Source organism: Barbus barbus, assembly GCF_936440315.1.
Source record: "Barbus barbus genome assembly, chromosome: 4".
NCBI lineage: Eukaryota > Metazoa > Chordata > Actinopteri > Cypriniformes > Cyprinidae > Barbus > Barbus barbus.
The window spans coordinates 36,242,756-36,256,056 of NC_136732.1; the positions used below are offsets into that span (position 1 = coordinate 36,242,756).

At 36.2% G+C, this 13,301-nt stretch overlaps 1 protein-coding gene across 1 annotated transcript in view; it reads right to left on the minus strand.

The window, feature by feature from the left end:
* Nucleotides 1–204: 204 nt before the first annotated feature.
* LOC306868598 (beta-1,4 N-acetylgalactosaminyltransferase 2-like) overlaps nt 205–13,301 on the minus strand; it is a gene marked incomplete at its 5' end in the record, with an annotated part of 73,484 nt that continues 60,387 nt past the window's right edge. Inside the window, 10 exons of the mRNA XM_079414850.1 lie at nt 205–4,002; nt 4,164–4,223; nt 4,585–4,730; nt 4,945–5,281; nt 5,425–5,650; nt 5,741–5,884; nt 6,198–6,379; nt 6,533–6,619; nt 8,035–8,215; nt 9,377–9,429. Of these exons, the coding sequence (XP_079270976.1) occupies nt 5,100–5,281; nt 5,425–5,650; nt 5,741–5,884; nt 6,198–6,379; nt 6,533–6,619; nt 8,035–8,215; nt 9,377–9,429 (1,055 nt within the window). The 3' untranslated portion in view covers nt 205–4,002; nt 4,164–4,223; nt 4,585–4,730; nt 4,945–5,099. The remainder of the gene's footprint in view (nt 4,003–4,163; nt 4,224–4,584; nt 4,731–4,944; nt 5,282–5,424; nt 5,651–5,740; nt 5,885–6,197; nt 6,380–6,532; nt 6,620–8,034; nt 8,216–9,376; nt 9,430–13,301) is intronic.

The window sequence follows — 13,301 nt, forward strand, 5'->3', positions numbered from 1 at the left end:
AGAGTTTTGAAAAATGTGCATTTTGATCATTGGTTGTGAGTTTTGTGTCTAGAGTTGTGAAAAATGACAACAAGGTTCTGAAATTAGTAGCAAAGTGATTGTAAAAAACTGTAATAAAATAACACTCAATATTCCCCCAAGAAAGTGGAAACATTCATGTATTTTTTTTTTTTTTAAATAAATACTGTGTACAATATTCACTCAAAATTCCCAAAAAGATTTGGAAACATACATTTATTACACAGTTTCTTAAATAAATACTTATTGTACATTATATTCATCAAAATTCAACAAAAAACCCCCCATTTATTACAACATTTCTTAAATATTTATGGTTCATGTTGCATTAAAATGTATTTTCCATCAACAAGTTAATAGACTCAAAATGGCTAGTTAATCAGCCCAGCTGGTATATCAGCTCATCATCTATTATAATCGACAATAATAATGGAGATTACACTGGCATGGTGACATTAAAAATAAAACTATATCACTACCACTCATTTTAATCACATTTTCAAGGCAAGAAACATGAATACAGTAACTTCTCTTGACAGAGGTCGAGATAAGTAATATGTGACTGTTGACTTGGAGGTCTCCTTTGATTCAGTCCCCTGTCCCGTAACACAATCTATCTGGGACAATCAGCCCATTCTAAGCAGCAATACAATCAGAATGAACTGAAATGCACAATGACTGAGAAATGCAATCCTTGACCTACAAGGATCTTACATTTAGTCTTTTATATTTGTGATGTCAACACCAACTAAAGGTCTCGATGAGTGATCTGTTATCCTGGAGTCAAGCCTCTTGCCTTAAATGCGTCACTTTAGCTAATTCCATCACAAGGTCTTGACTGCCTTAATCCAAGAGATTAGACTCAGAGATGTCACTCTCACTTTTGATATTCAATGTGAAATATAGAGCATGGTTATTTATTTCCCCTTCCTGTTTGCTCTGATTTTTTGTGATAACTTATATTCATAAGTTAAAAAAAAACACTACTGTCATTTTGTTTTAAGAGTCTCATGCTCTACCGACTGAGCTAGCCGGGCGGCTGCGTTGGACTGCCGCGGGCCCGTTCGTGGTTTTTATCAGAGGCCAAATTTTGCGCGCGAAACGGCGCCTCACTTTTTGCACAGGCTTGGGAAAACCTCTTGCGGGTAAAGTTAGGGTTAAGCGTAGCGGTAGGCTTAGAGCAGGGGCGTTCACACTCGGTCCTGGAGGGCCCTTGTCCTGCAGAGCTTAGCTCCAACCCCTTTGAAAACACACCTGAACCAGCTAATCAAGGTCTCACCAGGCAGACTAGAGTCTTCCAGGCGGGTCTTCTGGAGCTGGTTGTAGCGAAACTCTACAGGACAGTGGCCCTCCAGGACAGAGTTTGGACACCCCTGGCTTAGAGTGTTCTCTGTTTGGTTTAGCCATGCCTGTTGCTGGGGAACACAGGTTGAACAAGCAGAGCAGGCCGATAACATGCACAATAAAAAGCCCGGAGTTAAAGTTCCATTTCCATCTGTGGCAAGAGAGAGAGAGCGGTCACTGAAGGCAAACTTCACCTAATTCCCAAAGGCAAATAAAGAGCCATCCAGCAAAAATCGGAGGACCCAACCTCCAACCGCAAATTGAAAATACAAAGATGCTAGTACATATAGAAGTGCGGCAAATCGATTGACCTCTTGTCCGAAAGCCCGATAGGTTACAAGTTCAGGCAACTCCACAAACGTTCCAGGCATGGAGTTCTGTCACTGATCTGATTATCTGATGATAATCACTAGAAATTAAGTGTTCCCAACTGAGCAAACCAGAGGCGACAGCGGCAAGGAACCAAAACTCCCTCTGTGACAAAATGGAGAAAAAAAAAAAAAAAACTTTAAATTGTTTATTTATTGTTTTCATTAAAATTTTAAATGTATAAATGCATTTATTTCTATTTTATGTTGTTGCAATTTCTAACAATAATAGTATTACGTAGTTAGGTATTTTATTATATTTTTTAAAAAAATGTTTTTATTGAACTTAAGTCGAGGTCTTCACTGGGGATATGTCCCCAGGGCTCAACCAGGTGTCCCAGACTCCGCCAACAATCAGGGAGACATCATCTCCCGGCGCTGATCCACCATCTGATCTGGACACGGACTGAGAAACAGAATAAGAAAGAAACAGACAAATATTAGCGTAGATGCCATTCTTCTTATGATGTAACAAGTACATCATGTGTAATGGGGAGTGTTCCTGGTTCCGGTTGATCTAATTAATGCAACCTAACAATCCTTTAATGGATTTGAATAATAGAAGTGTATTAGGTAGATTGTTCCAGAGTTTGGGTGCTAAATAGGAAAAGGATCTGCCGCCTGCAGTCGATTTTGATATTCTAGGTATTATCAAATGGCCAGAGTTTTGAGAACACAGCAGACGTGGAGGACTATCATGTGATAAGAGCTCACTCAAGTACTGAGGAGCTAAGCCATTCAGGGCTTTATAAGTAGTTAACAAGATTTTAAAATCTATACAATGTTTGATGGGGAGCCAGTGCAGTGTTGCCAGAACTGGGCTAATATGGTCGTACTTCCTGGTTCTAGTAAGGACTCTAGCTGCTGCATTTTGGACCAGCTGTAGTTTGTTGATCAAGCATGCAGAACAACCACCCAATAAAGCATTACAATAGTCTAACCTTGAGGTCATAAACGCATGAATTAGTATTTCTGCATTTGACGTTGAGAGCATAGGTCGCAATTTAGATATGTTTTTGAGATGGAAAAACGCAGTTTTACAGATGCTAGAAATATGGCTTTTAAATGAAAGATTGCTATCAAACAGCACACCTAGGTTCCTAACTGATGAAGAATTGACAGAGCACCCGCCAAGTGTTAGATAGTGTTCTAGGTTATTACATGTGGGGATTTTAGGTCCGATAATTAACACCTCTGTTTTTTCGGAATTTAGCAGTAAGAAGTTACTCTTCATCCAGTTTTTTATATCGACTATGCATTCCGTTAGTTTCTCAATTTAAAGATTCCTTAAACTATAAGGAAAGCAGCAACACCTGAGAAAACATATACAAATCTTGTATACACTTGTCTGAACCACTATAGCACACCCCTAGTGGGTACGAGTAACACTTTAATTCTCAGTCTCAGCTAGAAATTCCATTTTGCAAACCGGCTGCAAAATGCATCTCCTAGTTTCGACTGCTCTCTTACAAAACGAAAAAAATTACCACAAAGCAATCAATACTCATGCTCTTAAATATACAGCACATACTTTTTCGGTACAGCATCTAGCATTCACATGTCCATGATGGGAGTTTGAAGTTCTATTGTGTAACAATTTATATAGCTCAAAAGGGAATTGTATATAAATAATTACAATTAATTATGATTAATTACAATTATTTATATCGGCTGACAGTAATAACTGTCACAGAATTAAATTGCCATCAACTGATCTGTCTGTCCAGCGAACATTCAGTGTAAGTTCGTATCAACACTAAGAAAGGATATTTCCTTGGCCACAGAAAATACTTTCATATTAATGCATTAGAGCATGTAGCGAGGGTCAAAATCGTAAAGGGACATTTAATATGCAAGGCAGAATCAGAAACTCATGTAATTTGTGCACACAACTTTTATTAACTAAACACTAACGCAGACTAGTCTAACAAACAAACTAACAAACAAACAAACATACAAGTTGATGGATGAAACCATCAGGAAAACCAGAGAATGCAGTTATGGAGAAAGTCATTTAACCACCTGAGTAAAACCATCAGTACCATTTATAATGGGGTCTATAACTTATACTAAACCTCTGTTTCGTTTAGTTAAATGTTATACTTGCACTGCCTTTGGGTCGGGTCGAGTGTCCGGAATGCAGTCTCAGATGAAAGTCTTAATGGTTTCAAAGTTTTGGACTCCCGATCACGTTCTTCCGGGTTGAAGAGTGATGAATTCCAAAGATGTTCTGAGGTAGAAATGTTCTTCCAAGTAGTGAGTGGAAAAAGACCTAAGAAAGAGATCTGCTGAGGTCCAAGGAGCTTGGTTAAATGGAAAGACAAGGCCGCAAGGCCTGGCACAAAACTTAAGGTGTTCAGAAGAGTTTTAGCTCACATCTTCCTCATCCTCTTCGGATCTAACAGAACTGCAGACTGCAGGGGCATCACTTACGTGAGAGCATTATCTGCTATACAGGTCACACCTCTGGAGTGTCAAAGAGCCAATGGAGTCCTGCATTTTTGGAGGGAAAGTTTTACGATTCTTTGTCTCTGAACATGGTAATTTGCATAGGTAATTCAGCTGGGTTAATGCACAAACTTATAAAGATTCTTAAGACACTAATATGTTGCATAGGTATCAACATGTAATATTCACTCTCAATTAGATCATCCGAAGACAAACTGATAGAGACTAAACATGATACAGCTAGAGTGATATTAACTAGTGATCTATCATAACCATGCATAAAATGGTGTACAATACACAAAAACATATACAAGAACAGTAATAATATACACAATGACCTAAAGATATGTGTGTTCATTCAAAGAAAGGTTTTTCTATAAATTAAAGAAGATTCCATTTCTCTTACCTAAGGGGAAAATAAGTGAGTTCCCGCATTCCTTTGAGCAATAAAACAAGTATTATCAGAAGGGTTGCCATGGAACCAGAGACCTGTTCCGCCTTCTTAGGTGTTAGATGCATTTCGGGGGGGGTCCACAGACCCTCATAGTTGGCCTTTTGGTTAGGTGAGGGGGCATAAGAGATTATTCATTAAATATAACAAATATTTGTGTCTGATTGGTCCAAATGTTACAATTATTTCTAATTCATTTGTCACCATTTGTAATTCAGCTGAAAAATCATACAACTTAAGTATTTCCCTCATTAACTTCATTATTCTTTTATTCACCACTTCTTGTTTCCTCTTTAACTTCAGAATTGCTCTCACTTTGAAGAAGATATTTTGGTCCTCTGGTCCCCTTTTAGGTCCGCTTCCTCCGTTCCTCCTTCTTCTGTCTCTTGACCATCTTATCCTGGACACGTTGAAGTCCCTGTGCTAAATCAATATTTTGATTTAGAAACTGAATGCTAAATCAATCAATATCAATATTTGATGTAGTTAAGATAGTTCTTAAAAAAATGGTGGGCCAGTTTTCGTTGCTCTTCACGTTTTCCTTGATTCCTATACAAGTCATATTTGCTCTGTGCCCGATGTGTCTGGTGACCAACAGAAAGACCTTTACAAGAGGCAACCATTAGTTTACCAATTCCATCAATGAAGAACTCTGAAGTCAGTGGCGATGGTTCAAAGATGATACATGGAAATAAAGGAAAAAATGGATGGAGATGAGAGGACATTAGAAGAATGAAATGTGTTTGAAATCAATCAATGAAGATGTTTTACTGAAGTAAAATTTGGTACACTTACCGGTATGACCGACTCTTTTGAGGAATGGATCAAAGCCAACTCTACGTACAGCATCAGTCCTTGCCAAGAAATAATTAATAACGCCATCCACTAGAAAGCAGCCATCATAACCTGGAAGTGGTTGATGAAACCCTCTAATACGTCTTAGGCAGCCACCGTCACTCTCATCTCCCTCGTCATATTCCAAAATGAAGTAGAACTGATCACCCGATACCTCACCACCAAGCTAATCAGAGAAAAAGTGCTTTTACAACAAGTATGTATTAATAAAAGACTTTTCGCTATAGTTCGTAAAAGAATATCCATTCATACTTACAACATCAAGTTCTGGAACCGCTTCCATAATCTCCACAAAACTCTCGATCCGTGTCTCATTCAAGAACACAAAGTCGTCATCAACCCACAGGAAGTATTTAGTTGTGACTTGAGATACAGCCAGATTTCTACCAGAAAACCAACCCTGAGAACCATAACCAACCATAATCATTAGCAGTGATAAATTACCAGGTCATCAACACTTTATGTCAACAGGCCAATTTACACCGAACTGGCAAACGGCAACAGACACGTTCATCAGGATTTGTCAGTGTGTTCCCTGTGTTGTTGCCTGAGGTATAAAGAGCTGACAATAGGCCTTTATTTTCACCTATTGAACTTGTTGAACTGGTTCTTAATGAATTGGTTTTCAATTATGGAATGTTTAAGAAATGCCTGTATTGTTCTTGGCAGCCTTAAGATGTGAGTTTGCATTTACAGCATCAATTAAAACTTACCTGTGCAGGAGGCATGATGTAGTGCTCAATGTTGTTTTCAGACACATGCTCAGGCTTCAGACTGTCATCTGCAACAATGATCTTGATCTTTGGGTAAAATTTCCTGATACTCTGGATAAGGACGTTCAGTTCCTTATACCTCAGAAAGGTTTTGGTTATTATGGTCACCTGTGAGTTGATATCTGAGAGACAAAAAGGATCCTATGTTTTACTCAGGACAATTTCTTTTTTGTTTAACTGACATACCACATTACATTTATGCAAGCATATTTGATGGCACAATAATCAGTGTTTTTTTGTTTTGTTTGTTATTTTTTGGTGTGGTTTTTTCTTACCTTTTCCTGGGTCATACAATACAGGAACTGATGGTCTCCTGATTATGATTGGAAATATGGCCTTGTGATCTTCAAAATGAAAATAAACTAAGGAAAGAAGATATTTTATGCCATTTAAGAGACTGTTTCTAACAACAAAGCCCATTCACACCAAGCATGATAAAAAAACAATAGAAGCCCAATAGAAACCATCACAGAAATCCCAGTGTTTCCATTAAAATACCATTATGAACCATTAGCTTTTTCCAGTAAAACCATTACAAAATTCCTTTTTGTAGTGTGTTTTTCCAATAGGATTTAACATCCCACCAATAGAATCCATCACATACCAGTAGACACCATTATAGTTTCCATTAAGACCAATACAATTCCCATTATAACCATTAAATCCATTACATTTTCTATTGTGTTTTGGGCAGGGTATACGATTTTTAGAACTAGATCTTTATATATAAAGATAACGATAAAGATAGTTCTAAAAATCGTTCTCAGTATTAAAGAATAGCAGAGTCCACACCACAGCTATAACGATAAAGGCACAGAGAAATATCACAGAAATATCACACAGCTAATCAGAATCCATCCTGCTATAACGAGAATTTAATGCTGCAGACGTGCGTGCGCTTAGAATAAACAGACTATATTGTTCGCTGGTGTGGACGCTAATATCGTTATCTTTATAGTTATCGTTCTTGGTGTGAACGGGGCTTAAGAAGCAAAGCTTAATTTTCTTTCTTTTTTTTTTCTTTTTTTTACAGCTATTAGACTAAATATTGAAAACAGATGGTTAGTTTTTGATATGTTTGATGGAACTTTTTAAAATATTGCATATAATTATAAAGGCGCTTTCACATCAAGAAGGATAGGCTACTAAAAAGATACCTACTTTGGCGTCGACATAATCAGAGCTCGTCTGCCGCTTTAAATGTTCACATTTAAAGAATTAATGTCATCATTAATGTCATCACTACTCTGCCTTTATTAGCCTACAAACAGTCTGCATTAGTGATGGTGATTTTTCAGTGACTTTTCTTCACAAACTTACGCCAGTAGATGGCGACTGAGTATCGGTTTTTATGAGTGAATCAACGAATCATTCACTCAATCGATTCGTTCAAAAATATAGATTCAGTCCGGAATGAATCACCACCACTAATTAAGTTGCTCGGAGAGGAGTTATGGTTCAAGCTGCTATGGCTTGGTCAGAGGATCAAAAATAGACAAAATAATGCATCGGACCGCAATATTGTGTGTAAAAGGTAAGAAACAATATTAAGTTTGTTTATTGAACGGTTATAAAAGCAAAAACACACCCACAATCGCATTGGTCTATCACAAGATAGCCTATGTAACTGAACTTTTAACTGAATTTTTCTAAAACATTGAGCCACTTAATTGGCTAGCATGTATCTTGTAACTTGAGTGTTAATCCTGCCTTTACACTGTGTACTTGAGCAACACACTTTAGTACATATTGTAGGCCAAAGTGCCTTTCCTCTTACCTAGGTCTGATGTTTTGATGTGGTAGATGGTGCTGGTGTAGGTCACTCTGGAGAGCATATCGTTGAGTTGTGTGAGCTTGCTGGATGATATGGTGAGATTATTTTGACCCTGTCCCTCCACCTGATCTCCGTCCAGAACATCCTCCACTGAGAGCACTCCTTTATTCACATTCAGACACACCTGGAACATATTTATTTTATTTACAACTTCAAAAAAAGAAATTCTTTGTGTACTAGGGCTTTTACCTACAATTGTCAGAGAGATGGTAGTATACGTTGTGTCAAAATGGTTGATTTATTACCCTCATAAAAATTCCACCCCCCTCCCATAACTGGACACCTGTTTTGTACACCCCTAGCCCCCACCGTCTCTAAGCGGCCATTTTATTGACCTTATGGTGAACTTAAGAATTTATGACAATGTGTGTGTGTGTGTATGTGTGTGTGTGGGGCCAATGTTATGTGGTTTAAACTTTAAATGGTGAATTTGTGTTAAATGGGGTAAAGGGATGTTTTTATTAAAGTGTTTTCACATACATATCAAGAAAAAAAACATCAAACATGTACGTAAAACGTACAAAGACTGTTTATTTCCCTACAAGTGTAGACTTAAAACAGGAAAAACGTAGAAAATAAAACAAAAAAGCATTAGATACACTATCTTAAAACTAGTTGTTTGACAAAGTTAAATAGAAGAAGTGAGCGCGTTCGTTTAAACCTATTTTGCGGTTTTAAAAAGTTGTGACTTTAAAACAGATACAAAGTTAAATAATATAGATTCGTTTTTATCTTACGATGGTACGTGTGTTTTTCCCTTACAAGTGGACACTAGTCTTGTTAAAACAGTTTTAGGAAAAACTAAAACAAATAAAAAGCATTAGATACGCTATTTCCTATCATTAGAATTTAAAACTAGGTCCTTTGACAAAGTTAAATAAATAGAAGAGTTGCGAGCGCGTTCGTTTATCTATAACAAAAAAGAATCGGATGCGTTAGTTAAAACAATAAGATATTTATCAAAAAACTATGTCTTGCTTTTTTTTTAAAGTTTGACTTTATAACAGACATAAAGTTAAATAATATAGAGACGAGTTCTCTTACCGTGAAGTGAAATAAAAAATATCAGACCGTTAAAACACCAGCATAAGATAGCTGTAAAATCTTCTCACATTACAATTGAAAACCTAGCATTTGTCCCAACTTAGAAAAGTTAAACAAATGTCTATCTTACGGCGATCGTTAAAACACCAGCATAAGATACTTGTCGAAGTCTATCTTGCGGTCTACCATTAGCTGCACTGACAGAAAGTTAAACAAAAAGAAAAAGCCCTGATCATCTTACGTTGAAACATCCGTCCTCAGTGCTGTCAAAACTCAGAATGAGCTCGCGGGCCGCTGTCAGGACACACCCACAGCACCGCCCTCTAACGCTGTAAGGAGAGACCGGTCTGAAGATTTGCATGTTAAAGAAATTAAAGTAATGTTTTAACATTAGAACAAAGTTATTTTATAAATATTTTACATTTCTCAATTAATGAAACCGTTCACCATTCATCATAAACCTTTTCACTTTTGAAATTAGGTTAATCTATACAAGTTTTCTTTTAAACATTCACCTCTAGGACACAGGAAAGTGTTGTTTTATTTTATTTTATTTGTTATTCATACTTAACACCTTTTATTTATTTACTCTTTGATATTGTCAATCTTAAAACTTCTAGTGTGCTATGTCGGTTAAAATACACATGTGTGAGGACAAACTGAAATGTATACAGAGTAATAAAATCAGCACACCTCTCTGATTTTCTTGCCGTAAGACTTGTTATCAGTTGAAACAGACGTACAACCTCTAAACATTTACATCAACACACAATATGCAAAATATCACCGCTCATGCACCGCAATGAAACGAGAGAAGTTTGAAGATGGCGCGCAGAATCCTTGACGCTGTGCTATATCAGTTGCACGCGCAAATATCAGAATGAAAAGTGGTAAGAGAGGATTACACTGTGATTTTCTCACCGTAACACTTGCGTGTGTTATCTATCAATTGAAACAGAAGTGCGTAATTAAACCTCTAAAGTTTTACAACATGCACCTGCGAGCGCGCAGGGTCTGATGCGAACTTTGCCTAAAGTTCACTGATCAAAGCATCTCTATGGCATCTATTTTATGACGTGCACCTGCGTGTGTGAACTCTGTCGAAGGTTTAGGAAAAAGTTCACAGACCGGTCAAAGGAAGTGTGACCTATTGAACCTTTTCATGACACACATCTGGTGAAGTTAGGTATAATTGAGAATTGAGTATTTATAATGTATTTATAATCTATTCGAATGTGACTTTAAACTAACGTTTAGGATGTGATGAGATAGTCAAAGAAGGCGATAACCACAAACTTAAATAAATACAGGTCCCCAAAGATGATGGTTTTAATAAAATGCTGTAGGAAAACATTCTTTAATTTACTTCATTTTACCTAGTTTTATTTCTTTTTTCACTCATATATTTTTCATCCGTCAACACAAACACACACACACCTACACATAAACATCCACATAAACAACCATACAGTTAAATATTTAAACTTTTATGATGTCTCATACAAACCTTTTATAAATAAAAAACTTTTAGAATCACACTGGGTATCTTTACAAGGTGATGAAAAGCAGCATGATTAAACAATGATATAACTTTTGTTTTAAAAAATACGTTTTTAGATCTTCCAAACCTAAAACCACAATGTTCTAAAGCAAGGATTAGAAGCAGTCAAACGATCCTCTGAGTAAAGCAAGACACTTACAGAGATTTTTCTTTAGGAATTGGACCTAAATTAGATAGATAAAGAAAAAACACGCACACACACACACACAAATCTGAGTATGCTAAATTTTAAATACGACCAAAATCATATATATTGTTTTTACTTGTTGTTGTCATTTAAGAAATGTTTTCATTTTAATCTACACTGTAGATAGTATGTGTACTGTAAAAGAACAAATATACATTTCACTTAAAACTTCAGTAAAATAATTACACCGGCAGTTTTAAACATGATTAAAAAGTTTTAAACACTTTGTGTGTCACTAAAGTAAGTCATGATGTCAATTGTCTTTAAATTAAACTTTAGTTTTATTCTTCAATTTCTTTAAAATAGCCTGATGATAATACATCCCAAGTGGTTTTCTCACGAGTAGATAACTCTTTGGATGTCTTTGTGACACAAACATAATTTTTTACTTCAGAAAAGTTTTCGAAACGTATGACTGAACTTTTACTCATTTGACAGACCTACGTTTCAAATTATTTACCCGAGGCGTTTAACAGCCAGAGGGGTTACATGTTATTTTCTAACGTTCGTGGGAACCTTTATTGGTGTAAATTTCTCACCTAGAACACAAAACTTGTAAATCTTTTGGATTGTGTATGTTTTAGGTGAAGACAGCTCTTTGCGAAAGACAGCTCTTTAAGTCTTGCTGTTTTAACCTTAAACCTATTACACCTGAAGCAAATCAAACTATTGCACTGAAAGCTGCACATTCATTCAAGTTTGAACATGTTAAAATCTCTGCACTCTTGTAAAGACACATAAAACACACACACACACACACACACATACACTAAAACAAAACCCTATACAGTTAAACATTTAGACTATTATGATGTGTACTATTTATGTTTTCATCTCTACAAGATGAGGAAAGCAGCATGATTAAACAATGATATAACTTTTGTTTTAACAAATAAGTTTAGATCTTTCAAACCTAAAACCACGATGCTCTAGAGCAAGGATTAGAAACGGTCAAATGATCCTCTGATTAACGCAAGACTCTTACAGAGGTTTTTCTTTAGGAATTTGACCTATATTAGACTGAAAATTACTTACGGTTGTCTGCAACAAAAGTATAAGGTCCCACAAATGCTTCTCAGAATCTTTACAACAGATTAGACTTTCTTTCTCACCTTAAAAACGGTATTATTAACCGCAGAGTTTAAATGTAGCATTTGTTCACAGTATAATGTTCTATTAAAATAAAAACAACTGGTCTATATAGGTTTATCTAACTAAGATTTGATCAAATAACTGATATAAGAAACATGCAAATATTTGATAAGTCCATCTTATCACACCACAACCTGACGTGTCTGATGGTTTATGATGGTATCTTCCTGATACAGATGTGTTAAGTGTGTGTAAAATAGTTTAAAAAGTCATATTTTTAGCTTTCACGTAGGATTTGTATCCACGCTCAAGTGGTTTTGTGTAACATAATCCTGAGACAAATGAAAACAGAATGCGTGAAAGGGGTTTCTCTTTAAGATATTTGTAATGACAGACTAAAAGCTTTATAAAACAATCGTGCGTATGCATTTCTCTCGTACATGTATACAGTAACCGATGAATACACAAAACAGTATTAATACATAACCTCATAAATTCAGCGTGATTCTATCATATCAATCAATAATAAAATATTTAATTTATATACCGTATCAGACTTTCTCTTCAAAACACAAACTTTCTTAAGACTTTTTTAAATGTGTTGAACAATCGGTTTTGGGGGAAAACAGTATAGTGTTGTGTTTCTAAGTTAGGATGCTTGTAGTTAATCCCGTCTTTATCTAAAATATTTTTGTATTCAAACTGTCTCACGCACACACACACATGTTGGTTTTAATGTTTTCTGGGGACTCTCCATAAGCGTAATGGTTTTTATACTGAACAAACTGTGTGCGCTATTGCCCTACACCAACCCTACACCTAAACTTAGCCCTCACAGGAGACTTTGTCCATTTTTAGATTTTCAAAAGAACACCATTTAGTATGTTTTTTTTTTTTAAGCCTTTTGAATTACGGGGACATAGGCAGTGTCCTCATAAACCACCTTCATATTGTAATACCTCTGTCATACCCACGTCATTATACAAATTTGTGTCCTCATAAACCACATAAACATGTACACAGGCACACACAGCTTTCCCGGTCAGCCGCAAATTGCCAACAATATTCTTAACTTTGTTTTATCATTCAGCTGTAGCTAAAACCTATAACGGAGTTATACTATAGATGCTGAAAGAGCTCATTAACCTGTTTAACTCTAAAAATGTTAACAATGTCGCTCACGACTAGTTTAACAAACAAGGGTACGCTCATAAAACAAGTCTGGAAGCGATTTGAACCATTCTAACAACAAGTACAACCGCTGCAGAAAATAGCCCCGCAGTAAACTCTGGATGTGATAACGACCGCCTTATCAGATGTTCAACA